The sequence below is a fragment of the Chamaea fasciata genome, unplaced genomic scaffold (assembly GCF_029207755.1).
Source record: "Chamaea fasciata isolate MVZ Bird 193981 ecotype frontalis unplaced genomic scaffold, bChaFas1.0.hap1 SCAF_12, whole genome shotgun sequence".
NCBI classification, from domain to species: Eukaryota; Metazoa; Chordata; class Aves; order Passeriformes; family Sylviidae; genus Chamaea; species Chamaea fasciata.
Genome location: NW_027094097.1, coordinates 522,646 through 543,619, shown reverse-complemented (window position 1 = coordinate 543,619; position 20,974 = coordinate 522,646). Strand labels below are relative to the sequence as shown.

The following is a 20,974-nucleotide window of genomic DNA, read 5'->3' as shown; positions in this document are numbered from 1 at the left end:
CTCCCAGTGGTGCACGTTTCCCTCTCCTGCCTACCTTATGCTTTATTGCAAGCTACAAGACACGGGTCCAGCGGCCTGTCCATGGGCAGGGGGTGTCAGTGGGCTGAGGCGCCGGTGTGGAGTATCACCAAACGGCACAACATATTTGATGTGGGCAAAGATGCTGCCATCTACCTGGGGTAAAAAGTTCGAGTGTGCCCCGAGGGGGTTTCTGGCTGGGACGCTCCATGCTTTCATTGTTCCAGTGCTGTGATGTTTTCAGGTCCCTGTGGGGCCAGGGCCATGCAGTGCAGGCTCTGGGGGAGTCACTTCCTTCCCCGTGCCCTCGGAGCGCTTCCCTGCTGTGTCCCCTCCAGAGGAGGTGTGCTGCGCCCAGGTGTGGAAATGGACACCGGTGCCCTGACCAGAGGGACTCTGCCTTCCTGAAAAACTGGTTGTCCTTGTGCTGACGGTGAATATTTGCCGTGGGGTGGGCTGGAGCTGCGCTCCTCCGAGTGGCATCCCGTGTCCCCAGGCCGTGCTTGGTGCCAGTGAATGGTTGAGGCCACAGCCTCTGTGCTGGCCGAGGGCCAGGCTGGCACCAGGGCTGACAGCAGCCAGAGGCCGTGCGCGCGGTGCTGCTTTGAAGGTGAAGCTGCTGTTGGTTTAAGCGGGAATTAAACAATTACCACGTCTTAGTTCTCCCCACCTCCGGTGGATTGACTCTATAAATTGTCAGCCTGTTGACATTTTAATGTGAATTATGTCATATGGTATCCCCTTTGATTTCAACATGCCTTCGTTTGTAAATACACGAGCCTCTCAAAGGGCTGTGGTTAGCGCACACGCGGGAGGCCTCGGGGGTTTTGGTGGGGAGGGAGAACAGCGCTCGTCTGGCGGCAGCTCTGGTGCCTGGCACGGCACTGCAGCCACGGTGCCCACAGGCACGGCACTGCAGCCACAGCACCCATGGCACTGCACCCATGGCACCCACAGCCACGGCACCCACGGCACCCACAGCCACGGCACCCATGGCACTGCACCCACGGCATCCACAGCCACAGCACCCACGGCACCCACAGCCACGGCACCCATGGCACTGCACCCACGGCACCCACAGCCACGGCACCCACAGCCACGGCACCCACAGCCACGGCACCCACGGCACCCACAGCCACGGCACCCATGGCACTGCACCCACGGCACCCACAGCCACAGCACCCATGGCACTGCACCCATGGCACCCACAGCCACAGCACCCATGGCACTGCACCCATGGCACCCACAGCCACGGCACCCACAGCCACGGCACCCACAGCCACAGCACCCATGGCACTGCACCCACGGCACCCACAGCCACAGCACCCATGGCACTGCACCCATGGCACCCACAGCCACGGCACCCACAGCCACAGCACCCATGGCACTGCACCCATGGCACCCACAGCCACAGCACCCATGGCACTGCACCCACAGCACCCATGGCACTGCACCCATGGCACTGCACCCATGGCACTGCACCCACGGCACCCACAGCCACAGCACCCACGGCACCCACAGCCACGGCACCCACGGCACCCACAGCCACGGCACCCATGGCACTGCACCCACGGCACCCACAGCCACAGCACCCACAGCCACAGCACCCACGGCACCCACAGCCACGGCACCCATGGCACTGCACCCACGGCACCCACAGCCACAGCACCCATGGCACTGCACCCATGGCACCCACAGCCACGGCACCCACAGCCACAGCACCCATGGCACTGCACCCATGGCACCCACAGCCACGGCACCCACAGCCACGGCACCCACAGCCACAGCACCCATGGCACTGCACCCATGGCACCCACAGCCACGGCACCCACAGCCACAGCACCCACAGCCACAGCACCCATGGCACTGCACCCATGGCACCCACAGCCACAGCACCCATGGCACTGCACCCACAGCACCCATGGCACTGCACCCATGGCACTGCACCCATGGCACTGCACCCACGGCACCCACAGCCACGGCACCCACGGCACCCACAGCCACGGCACCCACGGCACCCACAGCCACGGCACCCACGGCACCCACAGCCACGGCACCCACAGCACCCACAGCCACAGCACCCATGGCACTGCACCCACGGCACCCACAGCCACGGCACCCACAGCCACAGCACCCACAGCACCCACAGCCACGGCACCCATGGCACTGCACCCACGGCACCCACAGCCACAGCACCCACAGCACCCACAGCCACAGCACCCACGGCACCCACAGGCGCGGCACCCACAGCCACAGCACCCACGGCGCCCACAGGCACAGCACCCACGGCACCCACAGCCACGGCATTGGCAGCCACAGCACCCATGGCACTGCACCCACGACACCCACAGCCACAGCACCCACGGCACCCACAGCCATGGCACCCACAGCCACAGCACCCACAGCCACGGCACCCATGGCACTGCACCCACGGCACCCACAGCCACGGCACCCACGGCACCCACAGCCATGGCACCCACAGCCACAGCACCCATGGCACTGCACCCACGGCACCCACAGCCACGGCACCCACGGCACCCACAGCCACGGCATCGGCACCCACAGCCGCAGCACCCATGGCACTGCACCCACGGCACCCACACCCATGGCACCCACAGCCACAGCACCCACAGCCACGGCACCTACAGCCATGGCACCCATGGTACCCACAGCCACAGCACCCACAGCCACGGCACTGCAGGCACAGCTGCCTCTGAGCACCCACAGCTTGCGGGGCTGCCCATGCTGAGGGCTCACGCAGCCCTGGGGCCCCCACTGAGGGCCCACACAGCCCCAGGAACCCCCAGGGGTCCCGCTGCATTCCCTGGCTCCCTGGGTGTGTGGCTGCTTCCCTGCCCTCCGTGGGGTGAGAGCCGCCCGCCTCGGCGTGGGGCTTCTCCTCTGCCCACCGCTGGTCAGTTTCTGCGGCCGGCAGCAGGAGCCGTGCCTGTCCCCTTGTCTGGCTCCTGCTGGGTCTCCTCACATCCCTGTCCCCATCCTGCCCCGTCTGTGCTGCAGAGAAATTCCTAATGCAGCGTTTGGGTCAACCTCCCTTTATGTTCTTTGCAGACTCGCCCAGAGAGTCGTCGTAGTCTTCACATGTGTGCCAGAAGAAGGAGGGTCTTTAGGCAGGGTCAGCAGAAGAGCAAGGTGCCTACTGCTGAGCCCGGATCTGCCCGTGGGAGGAGGCACCGAAGAGGGACAGTGCCTGGCTTTGGCTTTTGACCACCAGCAGCAGTGCTGGAAAGGGACCAGATGCTGGAAGTCTCAGAGAAGGGACTCAGAGCAGGTTCTCAGGCATGCTGTGACCATAGGTGGGAGAGGTTTAAAGGCTTCGGTGTCCTGCAGATGTTTACATGTCACGGGATCTGTGTTACAGACACCTCTGGCTGCCTGTAAGTGTTTTTCATGGTCCCACAAAGCAGGAACTTTGCTTTTATCATTTTCATACCTCCTTGGCTCTGACTTACCTGGATTTTCCAGTGCATGCACTGCAGTGCCCAACTAGGCCTATCAAAGTGTCTGACTCTGGGCAGGGCAGGGGGATTTTCCAAACATGAAACCTGCAGACTGACCTCCTGGTAGCATATGGTTAACCCCACCCCAAGCAGGTATTTTTGCAGATAAATTAATCCCATGTGGTCACAGAAGTGAGAATTTTGGGGCAGTTGTAGTAACTGGAGTTACACCTGCAATTTCATCAACAGGGTTTAGAAACCTGTTATCTCCTCACACCTTTCGCTGTGAGTGGATGCTGCTCCCAAAAAAAAGGTTCTGTTGCTTCGGTTTTATTTTTGAATTGCAGTGGTCAGTACACTCTCCTAATGCTGATCAGTGCTGCCTCCATAGTGTTTGTCATTACCCCGTGCGTGTCTCTGCAGACTGCCCACTGGGACTGCAGAGCCAGAATGGCTGAAAACGGTAAATAGTGGGGCTGGTTTTTCCCAGGGGTTTCTGTACCTGTGGAGGCAAATGCCAGCGGATGCAGATACACATGAACAAAGAGAGCACCAAAGAGCAGAGACATTTATCATCTCGGGTTTGCTGTTTGCGTCAGTGTGCTCCTGCACTCCCCGTGTTTTCCATTGCTGTGGTCTGTCTTGGAGGGAATAGCTGCAGCTAATGCGCAGAGCCATTCTATTCTCTTGTAGATCCCTCTGCAGAACTATACTACAGTGGAATTAGATTTTAGATATACACAGGAAATAGAGAGCAGCAAACCCCACTGTTCACAGGCTGCAAACTGCTTGGAGGCTGTGTACAGAATCCTTGAGACAGACAGTTGTGCTGCTGTGGATTGCTGTAGGTCATTTCCTGCTGGAAACCAGGTGGGCTGAGAGCCATTACATGCCCAAGGACTGGAGAGGTCTCCAGTTAAATTTGGAGGAGGCTGTGTTTGGAAGGCTTCTCCTCCCCAAGAGCTTGGTGCCTTTCCTTACAGAGTAGTTGCTTGGGAATGTGGGGCAAGGAGAAATTGCATGAATTTCTGTACACAGTTCTTAGGACACATTAATGCCCATTGGGTTCATGGACTCAACCTTCTAGAACGTAGGAAGTAGCAGGTTGCCTTAATTCAGCCCTTTGTGTGCAGACATTATTTTGGTTCTTAATTATAAGTAGTTCCATACATATTTTTCCAGCAGGATCCTTGCCTCATTCTGTGAGTAATTATTCCATTTCTTTTTATCTTCCTCTTTCATTACATTGCCCCAGGCTTTGTCTAATACAATCCAAAGCTCTCACTGAATGAAGAATTATTTATTTTCTCATGGGCATTTCCATGGTGCTCTGTGTTCTGTTTGTGTTTCACAGACACTTAAAGAACTTACCTTGGCAGCGCGGTCTGAAATCAGCTGGTGCTCCTGTCCCCGTGTTCAGGGTAGGCTGATGCGCAGCATGTGCCCCAGAGGTCGTGCTCTGGCTGCCCAGCCCTGCAGCCTGTGCCGCTGGAGAGGGGCTGCTCCACTGCCAGGGCGCTTCCCTGGCTCTCCTGGTTTTCAGCTCACCCTCAAGACTCAAGTATTATTTATTTCCTCTTTCTGCTTCTCTTCTGTCGTATTAGTCCATCACACCATCCTTTAGTTTTCCTTCCTCCCTTATCACCTGGTCCTGAAAAATCCTTGCTGTGGACTGTGGGCAAAAGATGAGCTGGGTCTTCTGTTTTCCCATGGGTCTCTGTTGGCTTCTACATGGGGAGGTTGTGTCCTCCACGTCTTTGATACTGACACCCTGCAATTTGTGGAGAGGATTCAGCATTGTTGTTTCTGTTTTGGTTATCTGATGGGAGTTGAGGTGGTGCAGTGCTGTAAGAAGTTATAAAGAAGCAGTATGAAAGCAAGGAAAGCCTCAGTCCATCACAACTTCCCTGGAGATGGATGAAACAATAAATCCCAGGCGAGAGGAGTTAATCTGTGTCCATAGTGTTTTACTCAATAGCGTGAGCTCAGGCTGGGTTTCTGTGGCTGCCTCCATGTCCCACGTGGTTTCATGGTGCATTATTACAGCAGTCCCTGGCGGCACAGGGGTGTCCCCTCCTGTCCCCCCCTCCTGACCTCACCTCCCTGGTGCTGCTGGGGCTCTGCACTGCAGTCCCTGGGGCACCTGGAGCCAGGGCAGGGGAAAGGGACTGGCACACCTGGGTGCCCCTTGACCTCGGGATGTGGGGCAGAGCACAGGGGTGTCAGACAGTCCTCAAGCCTTTCCTTCAGACACCAGACTTTTCTTTTCCAAAAGACCTCATATGGGGGGGAAAAATAATTTTAATTTGAATCCTTAAAGCAGGCTCCACACATACAAAGGGGTTTGGGTGGCTAAGTCAGAGCTGCATTATCAACACAAGACCCAGGAGCGTGTTGCATCAGAGCCTCCTCAGAGAGCCCTGCGTAACAGAGGGATCATTCCTGTGGCTGCCAGAGGAAACAAAACATCACTGGTATGGAGAGTCCTAGCCTGGCTCTGTGATACAGAAAGCCCTCTTCAATCACTCACCAGCTACACAATTACAGTATGGACAACAGATTTCGATCCTGCTGTCTTTCCAGGTTCCCCCCAGACCTTTTGATTACATAATTTACTTTTTATCCAGTGTTTTTCCGTATTCCCAGGCTACTCTAGTTCACCTGAGTGTTCACAGCTTAGCAGCTCACACTGAACTGATTATTTTCAAGTAGATGTGCAAAATATGTTATAAAGGTCTGGGCAGTGGCATTCTGAGGCCTGCTTTTGGTTACTGTCTTCAGTTGTTTTTTCCCCATTTGTTCTCCTAACGCTGTAAAAGAGGGGGCTCTTGGAATTCCTCAGGTCCTGCCCATCCCAGCACAGGGAAGGGAGTGGACTGGAAGCCCTGAGCCTCTTCCTTGGTGATGTTGCTGCATTCTGGCACTTTTTTTTTTTTCTTTTTTAATCACTCCATCCTATTGCTGTCTGTACAGTGCTTTGCAGGCAGAAGTGCAGCTTTTCCACCGTGTTTCTCCAGGGATGACAGCATCCATGGAAAGTGACAAAACTGTATGCTTTCCTGAGGATCAGAATGTCCCTAGTCCAGGCTTTGGTTCAGTTGCCAGTGGGGTTCACCCACTCCCAAGCTCTGCGCTGCTCCACAGGAGCTGCTGGGTGAGGCTGGCTCCGGGTGACATCCCTCACGTCCTGACTGGTTGTAGGAGAGGTCGCTTTGTGTGAGGTTTGCTGGTTCCTGGTGGTCAGAGGTGCACAGGTGGGCAGCAGAGGTGCCCGTGCAGGGCTGTCGTGGGCCCTGTGGTGGAGCCACAGCCGGGCAGGAGCGTGCGGGGTTGAGGGCAGCACTTTACAGGCCGGCTGATAGGAAATGTACTCTCCTGGTGCTTTGGTTTTAGCACTATAATTAGTGGGATCGATACTCACACTCCTGTGTGCATCTCCATGAACAGCAGCGCTTGTGCCTCTGTCTCCCGGGGGAGATTTCGGGGATCTGGGAGATTCTCTGCAGCTGAAGTTGCAGTTGCCCAAGAGTGGATTTCCTGTGCTGGCAAGACTTTGCAGCGCAGCTGTGGGACAGGAGAAAGTTGGATGCTGTAGGAGAGTGCCCAACTACGGTCAGGCCTGTTGCTTTCCCCCTCTCTGGGCTGCTCAGCAGGTGTATGGTGACCCAGCTGTGCAAGGGATACCCGTGCTACTGGAGTTAGGTACCACAGCTGGAGAGCAGCATCTCTGGCTGTTCCCTCACCTCCCTTGGCATCTCCTGCGTCCCTCGAGAGGGCTTCAGCCAGCCTCCCACTCTGTTTCCCCTGCACTGGGAGGGGTTGGCTGGTGTAACTGGGCCAGTGCTGGTTCCACCATGGACTTTGCCATTCCCCAAGACATGGGAGGGAAGTCTTCCACAGGAGGACTCTTAGGGAAGCTCTTGGCTGTCAGCTGTCCCCATACAGGTTTGCATCTTCGGGCATCTCCCCCTGGAATGATTAATTAGTGCTTGCAGGTCTGTTGCACAGTTAGAAAGGTGTGGGGGATGTGATTACAAGTTCAGCCTTTCTTGGCACTTGCTTTCTGTTAACCTCTGTTGTTCTCTGTCCACGGACCCCATGGGACTGGGTGTGCAGGGATGCTGCTCATCACAGGCAGCATAAACAATGTCCTTGTTAGGAGCTGCTCCAAGACCCTGCGAAGAAGTTGGCTGTTGGAGCCAAGCAGTAGCTGGGACTGTGCCTCCCCCTGGGCTTTAGCCCCTCCTCATTAAGCAGGTCCGGGCTATTGATTGGGAGCTTGTGTTTGGAAGAGTCTTACTTACTCTATGCATTATCTTGACAGATTGATCAGACCTGATTGAGAACCTCTTAAAGGAACGAACAGCTGTAATGGGAAAGTTGGACTCTGTCATCCGTTAGGATGATTCTGGGAGCGAGAAGAACGAGGCTGACATCTTGGAGCAATTGTATTTACAATTAACATGGCTGAAAACGATTGCCTCTATTGATCCCCCCTTCCTGCAATTACAGCCCCATTGTTTACATTCCAGCACTTCAGTTATAAAAAGGAAATTCAATAATTATTGCATTATTTAAAGTTAAAGTGCCACAGAGTTTGCTGGCTATGCTTGCTGGTTGATTTAACGTTCAGTAAAATCCATCCTGAGCTCTCCATCCTTAGGCTGAGCAATATTTGGCTTTTAATGAGACTTCAAGGGCTGCTGGAGCAAACCCCATTTGCTGGGTTGCTTTTGGGTTTGTGGGGGAACCCCACAGCTGCACCAGCTGCATGGTTAACAAGGAGAGCATCTGTTGCTGTTCCCTTTTTGCCAGGCAGGGCTGGAGGGCTCAGAAAATACAGATGTGATGGGGTAAAGGGATGGACTGTTAATGGGGACAGTTGTGGTTGTTCTTCAGGCGTTTCCATGTGATTTGGGGACTTGGATTGGTACCTCAGCCTTTGTGGCAGGAGTGGGTGCTACATTTCCTGCCTCTAGGTCAGAAAGATCAGGGTCAGAGAGCAATTACCACAAGCTGAGCTGCAGAAACTCAAGGGCAAATGAGCCTGAAGCCCACCGCTGGCACTGCACCACGGAGGAGTGATGCATGGAGGCAGGAGGCTGGAGGAGGGAAGGGTTTGTAACACTGCTCCTTTGGAAGCAGTAAACAATTCAGGATGTTGGGTATGAAAGAGCAGAAGTTCAGCGTCTGAGCCTGCTGGATGCAGAATCAACTTTCCCCCCTCCAGGAGGAAGGGGGAACACTGTTGGCACTCCAGCTGTCTCTCCCCAGTGCGCAGGCAGCGTGTCCCACTGCGCGCTGTGGCCGCTCCCGGCTCCAGGAAATTCCAGCTGGGGCTGCAGGTGTGAAAGGAGAGCAAGATGGATTGGCCAGCCCTGACTTTTATGGAGTACTTGGAACAGGCCAGGATCAGACAGCTGCATCCACATGACTTTCATTAAAAATTCAGATTCTTCTCTTGCAGGGCTGTGTGATTTATCTCGTGCAGCACATCAGAGGCACGCAGGGGCCAGGAGATGCTCACAAGGCCTCTGAGGTCTGCAGCGGGGTCGGGTCCCTTTCTGTGGTGACCCGTAGCCCCCCTGCAGCTCCACTGGAAGGGTCACCTCCTGTCCCTCCCCAGGGGCATCCAGTCCTCAGTGGCACGTGAAGTGTTCCCTAGCAAGCCTGTGACTAATTACCCCTGTCTGACCTCACCCCGAGGAAGAGTCAGTCCCTGGGTATTCTCCTGCACTGCAGATCTGCTGGCAGGGCTGAAGTGCTTCCAGTAGCTCCTGAGCCTCTCGGAGTAAACACTGAGGTGCTCCCTGGTTCCGTGTGCTGGTTCTGATCACTGGGACTGCTCAGACATTAGTGCTTGTGGGGTAAAGCCAGCGCAGTGCACCTCTGTGGGGCCGCTTCTTTCCGTGGCTTTTGTGACCTTCCAGCAGATTTCTGGCTCCTTCCTCCCCAGCTGCGTCTGTCAATTCTTTGAAATCACTGCTAGCTTTACCCATCCTAATGGAGCTGGGCGCTGAGTTCAGCGGTCGGAAAAGTCTTACATGTGGAGAAAAGCTCTGCCAAAGATGTTTGAGTCTGACAATTTCTTTTTCAAGAAGCTGTGGGTAGTGGGGTGGCCGTTGCTTTCATGGCAGGGTAGCCTGTGATGTGAGAGTGCTCAGCAGTGATGCGGAGGAGGTTTCTGCGGACTGTTTGTCAGTGACCCACACAGCACCTGGCCGCACAGAATGGTCAGAGTGGCGAGGAAGAGGATGTTTGTGCAAGCAGGAGGGCGGGGAGCTGGCTGGGGCCGTGCCCGCCAGGCTCTGCGCGGCCCTGGAGTGCTGTCAGCTGAGGATCTGCAGGGCTGCAGCCGGCGGCCCTGTCACAGCCAGAGGGGGGAACATCGTTCCTTTTGTTCCCGCTGGTGTGCTGCTGTGTGGCCTTTATGAGCTTATTTTCCCACTTTGGGTTCTGGCCCCCAGTCCTGTTTCCTCATCTGCTTCTGCTGCCCAGAGAGACACAGACGTGTGCAGGGGATCTCGCAGGGCAGCTGGGGACCGCCATCTGCCTGTCCCTGGGGCACTGGCAGAGTTTCTGCTGCTGGCTGTCCCGTCAAAGGCTGCGGAAGAAGGGGCCATCCTCGAGTCTGGTTTTCTCGTACGTTCCACGCTGCTTTTGTAGCGTGGACACCTCCTGGGGGTGGTGATGGGGTGTTGCCCCTCACAGTGCAAACCAAGGACTTGAGAGGTTCCTGGTGCTGTGAGCGTGGGCTTGTCCTGAGCAGCATTCAGAGCCCTCCGCAGGGTAAACTTCGGGCCGGTTAAGACTGCGTAGGAAGTGGGCCTTTTTCTGTTGAATTATAAACATCCAAAGCATGAGGTAGTTCAAAGGGTTTTTGCGTCTCCCTGGTGGGTTGAGGTTACAGATCAGGTGTCCCCCAGAAGAGCAGCTGAGCTGTTTAACATGGCAGAGAGGGATTGCAGGAGCCCCTGGTGCCCCTTGGCAGTGCTTCGGGGGGCGTTCTGTCCTGTCACCCCCGGAATCAGGCTCATTGCACCATGGCTGAATAAACTTTGTGCGGGAGGGATTTTGGGCAGATAGTGCTTTAACATCTTTTAAAATTCAGAAGATTTTTTAAAATTTATAAGATGCCGAAAAGCTTAGAATTCGGATGGTGAATATGAACTGCAGGATCAGCTACAGAGGTGTTCATGAGAGTTTGTTACTTGTGTAAGAGCAGCAACTCTGAGTCTCAGTCCTGGGTACTAGAGTCTTAGCTCCAAGGAACATTGTGTGGTATGTGGCAGGGGCTGAGGGGGCTGTCTGCAGTCTGGCAGGGTGATGCAGTGTCATGTTCAATTCCGTGATTATTGTAAAGTACTGTGGGTCAGGCAGCATAGGGTGGGGAAAGGGGAGATGGTAAGATAAACAAGAGTTTGGGGTATGTGAAGGATGGAGGGAGAGAAACAGGAACTGACTGTAGCATCATTCCTAACTTTGTTTAAAAATCACATTTCCATAGTCACATCCTGTGAGCATTTACTGCTTGGCAGAGGAAAACAGTTCTGGGGCAGATGCTGGAGAGTGACAGCTGGGCAGTCGGTCTGGTGGTGTGGTGGGACCGGCCCGGCCACACCGCGGGGACAGGGCAGGGCTGGGGGACACCGAGGGGTGGATGGCACCGAGCTGGGGCAGAGGGGGGAGACGAGGCCTCCGGGCAGGACCCTCCCGTGCTAGTCACTGTGAGGACACGGCTCCCTGCCCGCAGACAGGCTGGGTTTGGTGTGGGTGGGTGGGAATAGGTGCTGGGAGGCCGCGGTGTTGAGCCGCAGTCGGTTGCGCACAGGAACACCCGTGTCCCCCGGGCAGCTGCACTCGTGAGCCGTATGGTTTCCATCAGAGCGTTCCTCTCTCTGTTTCTGATTTAAAGTGTAGCTTTGACTCACCCTGATCAATATTTTGCATGCCATGCGTGAAGAACCAGATGTTGGAAGTTTCCTATTGTGGAGAGGGAGGGGGCAAACACCCCCTCAGACTCACAGAAATCGATGTTTTCTGACAGAAGTTGGTTGGTTTTCCTTGGAACAATATATTCTTTTGATTTTCAAGTTGATTTGTCTTCTAACAAGGTTCTGGTTTAGTATTTTGAATTTGTTTCCTGTGATACAGATAAATTCTCACAAGGGGGAAGTTTAACAGTGTGATGGGCAATAACTACATGTACTTGGACAACATTTCATTGCCTCCAGCAGCTCACAGCTTGGACTGGCTTGGCCCTCATGTCTTCTTTCTCTGGACTGCTCCTTTCCTCTGCTGGAGGATGGGTTGAATCAGGTGCGTGCGATGCCGTGCCCAGGCTGGGCTTGGTGACACCCTCAGCCTGTGACTCCTCCAGCATGACAGGCAGGTGAGGCTGACCCCAGCACAAGAGATGTTTGAGGGGGAGCAAGAGAAGAGCATAAAATAAGACACATTTATTAAACTGTTTTAAACAAATGTTTTCCTAGAACCCCCTTTTAAATGAGAGCAGTGCAGACTGTGCCTCCGGTTCCACAGAGACCATGTCCTTAATATTTCCTTGAACCCGTGACCGGATTTCTCTCTAATTGCTCTCTGGGGTTTTCCCTGGCTCGGCGCGGAGGCTGCGGCTGAGCCCGTGGGCACTTCCCGAGCTCGGCGCGGGGTTTGGGGACGGGGACGGGGCTGGTGTGGCTGCTGGAGCCAGCGCCCGGCCTGCAGCCCGGCGGGAGCAGGAGGCTGTGGCAGGGGTCAGGGCAGAGCCAGGCTGGCCCGTCTGAGATGGGCACGCAGCTCTAGTGGCGGGCCCGCTGACCTTTCCTGCCTTAAGCCATTCGTCTTTTTCTGGCTCAGGAAGAGGGGAACGCATGCAAACAATAGAAATGAGATGAGGAAGAAGTTCTTATAAGGGAAAACAGCAAAAAATCTTTTGAGGGCACCAGTGGGATTAGTGCCCTCGTGGATTCTTCAAATATTACAGTGAATTTAATTAAATACATCGTGATCCCAAAAGAGGCTAGTCTAATTAGCCAGATCTAGAATACATTTATTCTCTTTCCTCGCTCTTCCAATGAGAAGCCTCAGCATCAGCTCATATCCTATTTTTAATCATTCCTAGACTCAGAGGGCTCTCCTTCCTCCGTGTGAGCAAGGCACACAGCGCTGGGTAATATGTGTCTTTAATCTTATCTCAGCTGTAACTGAGATAATAAGCATCAGAATTTTTTACTAGAAGGTCCTGGCTGCACGTAGGCAATATTTTTGATTGACAAACCTCAAGATCACGTCCAAATCGTTGTACTTGTGCCTTGGGCCAAGTGTGTGGTGAGGAGAGAGTTGCATGCGATGACACAAAGACTCAAGGAGGTCTTGGGGTTGGATGGCAGGAGCCGGCAGGGAGTATTGCACAGCTGAACTGCTTGGTGTGGGGTGGAAACACCAAAGGCCTTCACTGAGGGATTTCATGTTGTTTCACCTCGGCGTTCATTTTTTCTGAACTAGCGACACACCCGTACTGTGGAACTGGGAAAGTTCCTGCGACCTCCTGCTGCCCAAGGGGAAGGGGCAGCATCTGTGCCATGGCAGCCAGCGTGGCTGTGCAGGGTAAATTCTTCCCTCTGCTTCTGAGAAATAATTTCCATGTCTGCAGGATCCGTGACAGGAAATGGCTGCTTGTTTCCCCAGAGGCGTGGACCTCTGTACCAGGGGGTTGTTAGGTTTTGCCAAATAACTGTGGTATGATAATCCAGAATTGGCTGTATTGGCTGTGACCACGCAGCGTGGGAGGGGACAGGGTTTTTCCAGGTGCTGGCCTCTCAAGGTGCTACCCCCGGCATGCTCACCATGGGCATTTCAGCCAAGGTCTCTGCCACAGCCATCTTACAGGCCAGGCTGCTGCTTCCTTCCTGATCCAAGGGAGTAGAACCTGGATGCCAGGGTGGGGAGAGCTGGATGATGGACAGAATGGCTCGGCACTCTGCTTCATACACTGTGTCCAGGACCTCTCTGTCTAATGGGTTTGTTGTGTTCTATGCTTGCTTTAGTTTTACTCTTCCTAGTTTTCCATGAGAATTTACCAGATTTAATTTTAAGTTTGTTATGCAGTTGGATCCCCTCCCAGGACAAGCTTTGAGTGTGAAGGAATGAGCCCTGAGTGGGTTGTGAGCAGGGGTTACTGCTGGGTCTGGTGCTTTCCCTCACTGAGGGAGAGGATGTTGGATGTTACCTGTGTCTATGTGTGCTTTGTGCCCATTTCGGTGTGTTTTGGTTTTCATGCTCTTCAGCAGGAGAGCGTGTAATACCCTGGGAACAAACAGGCATTTTCTCACTGGATCAGTGTCAAAATGTGGCTCCTTAACTAATTCCCAGGTGGCTTTTGGCAATTTACATTGGACAAACGCAGGAGACTGGGGGTGATAAAGGACATTGACATCCCTTGGCTTTGTTCTCCACAGCATCTGCAGCACCACGAGAGCGGGGTCGAAGGCGAAAGCTGCTACTACCACTGTGTCCTGTGTAGCTACTCCACCAAGGCCAAGCTGAACCTCATCCAGCACGTGCGCTCCATGAAACACCAGCGCAGTGAAAGCCTCCGGAAGCTCCAGCGCCTCCAGAAAGGTCTTCCAGAAGAAGAGGAGGACCTGGGGCAGATCTTCACCATACGCAAGTGTCCAGCTGCCGAGGCCGGTGAGTGCTGCTGCCTGGGCGTGAGCAGGGGTGGGCGAGAGGCATCAGACCCTCTGTGCTGTTTGGTGACAAACTTGCTGGTGTTCCTGTGTCTCTTCCCTGCTGTGGGCTGGCACAGTGTATCAGTAATACATTACAGGAATCCCGCCTGCCTGGGGCGGGGTTTGGGATGTTGAAGTGAGTGTGTTGGTTCGGGTTGGTGTCTTAAACCCTGGAATATTGTATGAGCGTCTAAAGATTCTATCGTATCTGGACGACTCAACAAACTAGTGCACCAGCAGATGCTTTGCAATGAGTCAGGTGGTGCCCTGAGCACCAGCATAAGCTGTGCCAGCTTGGCACTGATTTCTGGTACTTCAGCCACTCTGGATTGGGAGGGGGAGCTGGGCAAAAGGGGTGGGCAGGACACGCGAGTTTTCCACGTCTGTTTTCTGTGTCTCCTCTTGATAAGGTAAATAAAGTGAAGGGCTTATATGAAACATCGGCTCACACAGATCATGGGACAGGGATTGCAGCTGCAAATCCAGCAGGACTTAGTGTGCCTAAAAGGACCAGTTAGGTTGGATGAAGCAGAGATGGTACTTTGTTTAGTCGCGTAAAGGGTGGAGACGTTTTTAACGTTTTGAAAAACCCAGGTCTCCTGAAGCCCTCTTTGGAGGGAGGAGGAGAATCATCCTGGGTCCACTGGTTTGTGTGCTGTCAGGGCACAATGGTGCTGGAGATGGGGTATGCCAGCAAAAGCCTTCGTAATCATCATAGCTTCAAGCAGGAGTTTTCTCTATGAGTGCTGTGAAAATGGGTAAATCCTACAAATAGCCACTCTGGGGAACTGGCATTCTGCAGTGAATGCACATGGAGACAAGGAAGGTGGTCTTGGCTGAAGGGGTTGAGAAGGGACAGCAGCAGCAGCTGAGAGAGAACATGTGGGGTTTTGAGAAACGTCCCTTGAATTCACATCTGGGTCCCATTGCTGTTATGCCTGCGAGTAATGAGGTTCTGAAATAAACCCAGAACGCCCCAAGAGTGAGACGGGAAATTTTTCGCTAAGAGTTAAATTCAGTCTCGTGGAAAAAAGTGGCCAGTGTGTGACCTTGGTGGCCCAGCAGAGTCGAGAGCGTGGAACAGGCTTCCCAAAGGTCACGGTGACAGCGAGAGCGCGGTGGCAGCCGCAGCACCCCGGGGGACAGCGGCTCCGGCAGCCCCTGCGCCGCGGCCGGGCTCTGCCCTAGGAAAGCATTCCCGATTCACAGGGCTTCTTCGGGCAGGGCTCGGGGTTGTCAGCTGCTTAAATGCAAAATGAGCAGAGAGGGAAACCATCCGTGCCCTTTGTGATAGACAGAACAACCTTGAAAACCTTGTTTACTTGAGAAATTTCTGTTTGCCTTGTCTTTTGCTGTACAAACCTTATCTTTCCCGTCCGGCCGCCCAGATTAGGACATGGCAGGTACTGGGAGGGCAGGAGCTGACTGCCTGGGAGGGAAAACGGTTTGGTGTCCATTTTAAAAAATGTAATATTTTTGAAGTAAAACTCCTGACAGGTCACTGAAAGGAAAGCTCTATTTACAAATATTTTAATTTCCTTCAAGCTTGTTGGTTCTTCAACAAAAACTGACAGCAAACAAGACACAATTTCTTGATCATATTTCATTTCAAAGGTTATGAATGCAAGCAGGAATAAGGCTGCAGAAGGCAAAGGGGGTATCTCGGGTCAGTTTTGCAAGTCACTTGAAGCTGAGAGACTTAATTCCAAACACTCCTTGAGCCCACTGTTGAGCTGGTGGAGTGGGACACCTCAGTGGCGTGCTGGGCCAGGCATCCTTGCCGGGGTGGGAGTCAGGTTTGGATGAGAAGCGGCTGTAACCCCGAGGGGGAGAAGGGGTGCTCCCATCTCCCACTCACTCTGATCCCGGTACATTCCCCCGGTGTCGGGACACTCAGCTGCGGGGCACAGGGACAGTGTGAGTCTGTGCCCTGCGTCTCCTCCTGCCCTCTAACGGGGTCCCTCCTGTGTCCCCATCAAGGTTTTTATTGTTGTTTTCTGACCACTGGGTGGACTTTTCCCCGCTGCCTTTTGATAAGGCATCTCTGTGGTATTAGATATCAGGCTCAGACACCTTGACGGACACTTGTCCATGACAGTGCTCTGGTCTGTGACACATCTCCGCTGGGGCACAAAGGGACTGTGACTTCTTTGTTGCTTTGCTGCAGTCCAAGTGCAGTGGTCTGTTCTGTCCTGTGGCCTCGTGTGACACAGGGGAGTTGCCCCGTCCCCCTCCTGCTCCGTCCCGTTGCTGTGCACGGGGCGCAGGTGCTGGGGTGAATGCTGTGTGTACCTACTCTGTGTGTACCTACTCGCTGCTGTGTGCAGGCATGTAGGAGAAAGCAGTGCTGTCTGGAGACGGTGAGTAGATATTTGCTTGTGTAGATGCATCTCAATCTGTTGGAAGAGAGCTCTGATCACACCTTAATTAGTCCTCTAACAATCTGCAAAGGTCAGTGCCAATTGCCTGTTCATTTACATTTGTAATTGTGATGGTTCTTGATTGCACATTAGTTGCAACTCACTCCCTCCCACCCTGCAGAAGCACAGGCAGCCTGAGCAGCCGCTCCAGGGACGCAGGGACCTTTGTCCCTGCCTGTGCCAGCCCCCCAGCTCTCCCCAAAAACTGCGTGTCTTTTGGGGAACAGCTTTAGGATCTGCCCTCCACTTCCAGTAAAGGGATGATGAAGTTGTTGGCAGGGAAATTATATGGGCATCAGGCAGGAAACCCAGTCCTCCTTGAGCTGGATAATTAAAGACAATTGAACTTTTCTGCTTGCTTTGAGAAGTGTGCTCGTTACGCAGGAGGTGGGGGGCGGCTGGAAGTTCAGCTGGTTCGTTGATCAGAGGGAACACAGCTTCAGGGAAGGGGGTATTGTCCCCTCAGGGTATTTTGGACATCTCTTGCTGTGGTATCTGGGCTGCTGCCACTGCAGATGGCAGCCCCTTGCTTCAGCAGCATCTGTGTAATATTACCCATAAGCTAATTGATTTTTAATGATGGGGGTTTAGAGAAGAAAAAAGTGAAGAAAGAGTGACCATAATAAAAACCAAAACGTTCTCAAGATGTTGGATGAGTGCACTTAACAGCTCATTAGGTCAGGACAGAAACAAATGTGAAACAACCTGCGTGGAATTTTCGTTCTGACTTTGGAAGTGTTTCTTTCATCCCAGAAGGCATCAAAGCACCACACCTCTCCCCCTAGCATGGGCACCCGTGCACAGGGTCATTGGTCAGAGCGGGATTTCTGCTCTGAGTCCAGCACATGGTGCCCCTGCTCTCCCTATGGTATTCCTCTCCATGTGCCACCCACATAGGTGGGGCTGTTGGGCCCCCACTGCTCAGCCTGTGTCCCCCTGGGTGAGTGCTGGTTGCGCTTTATGTGTTTCCTCCTTTACCTGTTCCTCCTGACTCCTCCTGTTTTCCATCTCTGCTCTCCCTTTCTGTAGTGTCCCTCCTGTGGGAGGAGAGAAGGCCTTTGCCCACTCTTCCCACTGTGGGGGACAGACATCCTTTGGGTGCCCATCAGGTGTCCACACTCCTTGCCTGCACCAGCCTCTCCCCACGTCACCACAGAGGACAGTCACTGTGGTGGCCACGCCGCCACGGCAATCCTTCTCATTGCTGCCAAAGCCTTGGCAATCCTCTCCTTCCAGCACAGGAATGTTGCTGGGGCCCTTGCAGGAGGAGCAGGGCTGCCGCTCTGGCAGCCCTTGCTGGACACCGGATGCTGTGAACAGCCCCTTTGTCCTGGCAGGACGGGGGGCTGGGGGGTCACCTCTGCCCAGCCTTGCTGGAGCACCCTCTGCCAGCCCACGGCAGGGGACCGGCCAGCCTCCCTGCTGCAAACCGGTGGATTACAGTTATTTTGAGGAGTACTGTTACTGCCAAACTCTGCTCTGCGAGCCCCTGCAAAGCTGGCTCCTTGGACGGGGGGCGTGCATCAGAGCCCCTGCCTTCCCCTTCCCTCTGCCCCGCAGGCAGAGGTGCACCGCTTGTCCGCATCTCCCTCGTGTTTCAGCGTTTGACCTTTTGAAGGGCTGGGAGCTGCAGACTGAAATCGGGAGGTGAATCTTTAATGAAACCAAGTATGTAAACAGAGCTACAGCATAGCCAAAGCAGTGTTCAGATGGGGAAACCCCACGTGGTTTAAAAACAGTAGTTGCCAGCCTCAGAATCACAGAATCACACCTCAGGCCGACTCTGCCGCAGCAGGGTGCTCCTTTGGCTGCTGCCCCTCTGCGCCCTGAGCCGTGTGGAACGCTGTGCTCGTCCCTCTCACAGGCAGCTCTGCGCCTGCCCCAGGCGGGCCGAGGCGTCGCCGTCAGGGGCACAGGAGCAGGTCCCCTGAGCCCGGGAGCCTCTTTGGCCAGGGGCTGCTTTGCAGTGAGAGGTTTCTCTCAAAGTTTCTCTCAAGCGGAAGGGAGGCTGGATGCCAGCCCGGTCGGTTCCAAACTTGGCAGTCCTGCAGCATGCCTAACACCTCACCTGCTTCCTCAAGACGGAGGCACCGCTCTCTGGTTCCCCCCTCTACTGTCCAGGCTCTACAGTTCCTCTCGTCCCTTGGTGGCCGTCTCTTGGATTGAGAATTGTGACCAGCCCATCTGTAAAATGAAGCGAATGGTGGAGAAAAGGAGAGGGGATCTTCCACAAAAACCTCCTGGAGGGAGCCATTGGGTTATTTTCCCACCTTGAAGAGTGGGCAGCCGTGCAAGGCATTTTTCCTTCACCATCATCAAGCGTGGAGTAATTATTCGTGGAGTTTGTTACAGCAGGGGTGTGAGATGCACCTTCGGAGTGGATTTTTCATGAGAGCAGACTCTCTACTTCCAGGAGAACTTGAAGACTTTTGAAGTGAAAGTTGGTAGTGACAAATTACATTTCCCCCCACTTAAAAGAAGTGTAGTGGGATCTGATGTCCTCTGCTTGGTCTCCATTAAAGACAGTGTGGTCATTCTTAATGATGCCTGCTGGTCTCCAGCTTCTGCTGGAGGTAATGGAGGGTTTTGGAAAGAAATCACCAGTTTGTTTCATAATCTCTCTCCAGTTTTCAATGGGACTTGATTTCACACAGCAATTAAAAACTTAGCCAAGCAGATGACCTGTATGGTGCCTGCAGGAAAAGAGCACACGGAGCCCGTGCTACAGCATCTGCCAGTCAGAACCACTCTGCAGCTCTGGCTCTGGTGATGATGCCGCAGTTGCATGTCTGAAATGTGTGGCCCTTGCAGAGGGCTGGGGAAGTAATTTCCCGGCTTGTCCTTGATTGACACATTTAATAATCAGCCAGCCCAGGTTACAGCCTGAGCTCCTGTGTGCAAACACCAAGTGCTGCCCAGCTTCATCCGTCTCTTGGGCTTTTTACCTCTCACTCTCCAAAACTTGATACTGCCTTTTCCCAATATGCACCCTGTAACCCCCGAGGGCAGCAGCCTGCCCAGCTTGGTTTCCAAAGTGCTGCATGCAAAGGCAGCCAGACCATCAGCATGTGCACGGTCAGAGCTGGGCCAGCAGCCGCAGGTTTGTGGGGCACTGGGGGCCCTGTCATGTGCACCCGGCTCCTGGGGCCGTGTCCTGCAGCTGGGGCTGTGAGGCAGCTCTCTTGGCACAGGTGGAAATCCCTTCCTGTCATCTCCTCAGACACAGGGAGCGAGACGAGGGATTGTCCTGGTTTGAGAAAACATTCACCCGTGGTGCATAGCATATGTGGCCCAGCAGCAGAGGCAAACAGCCCTGGGCGATGTGCGTATTGGGCTGATTGAACTTGCAGTTCCCTTCGCTGCAGCAGTTCTGATCTCCCTGCCAGCCCCACCAACTACCCCCACATGCAGGATTATCTCTTGTTTTCCAAGATCTTATGTCACATGTGTTCACTTAGAGGACAGTTTGTTGCCTTCCCCTTTGTTGTTCTGCTGAACCTTGGAATTTTTTCATTTTTTAATGGATTGCATGGCTTCAGGACCTTTTACCTTTCCAGCAAGTTCCTTACAGAGTTGCAGTATTTCTGGCAAGGTCTCTCCACTGGGGGCCATCCCAAGGCTGGGCAGATGACAGAGTCTCTCCTGCACGGTCAGGCAGAGAGATAGGGGGAAACTTTTTGTTCTGCTTTAGTTTCACACTGGTCATTGAAATCCAGCAAAGGTGTTTCTGGCAGCTGTGGATCAGAGTGGCTGCACTCAGTTGGCTCCTTCAGAAGGCCTGAGGACATGAGAATCCAGCAGTTTGAGAAACTTTTAGGGGTCTTTTCTTTCCTGGTATTGCCCTGTAACATAATTTCTATCTGTTTCCTCCCTGCATCCTTTCTCCCACCTAAACTTTGGAGAACCCCATTCCCATCCCAGCAGCCTCTCTCTGTCCTTTTCCATTTGGGACACCATGGGGCTTATAAGGTCTGGCTGCACAGAATGCAGGGATAAAGTTGGTTCTCTTTAATATCTGGCAGAGGAAGATTTCCTTTGTTTGTTTTTTTTTTTTGGGTGGTAGGGAGGGGTTGGTTTTGAATTTAAAGTCAAGAGCAGTTGTGCCTTAGCTCCGCTTTGACCAACCAGCAGCAAAGAGATAATCTCGAAAGGATATGAAAGGTTTAATCATTTTAATTTTGTTTTTATTAAAGTTGGTTGTGACTTTTTTCCTGTGCCCCTGGTGAAGGGGGGCGGTGGCAGAAGCCTCCCCCAGCCCTCCAGCATCTGGTGAATGAAAGGGCAGCGGGAGGAGCGGCCGGGCTGGGGAGGCACGGCAGCAGCACCCAGCCCTGGCAGCAGTCTCAGA

The 20,974-nt window shown here is 54.0% G+C and overlaps 1 protein-coding gene across 1 annotated transcript in view; it reads left to right on the top strand.

Moving 5' to 3' along the window:
* Positions 1-20,974, top strand: part of ZFHX3 (zinc finger homeobox 3) — a 125,807-nt gene that overhangs the window by 56,412 nt on the left and 48,421 nt on the right. The window contains exon 4 of the mRNA XM_066194348.1: positions 13,934-14,165. Within this exon, the coding sequence (XP_066050445.1) occupies positions 13,934-14,165 (232 nt within the window). The remainder of the gene's footprint in view (positions 1-13,933; positions 14,166-20,974) is intronic.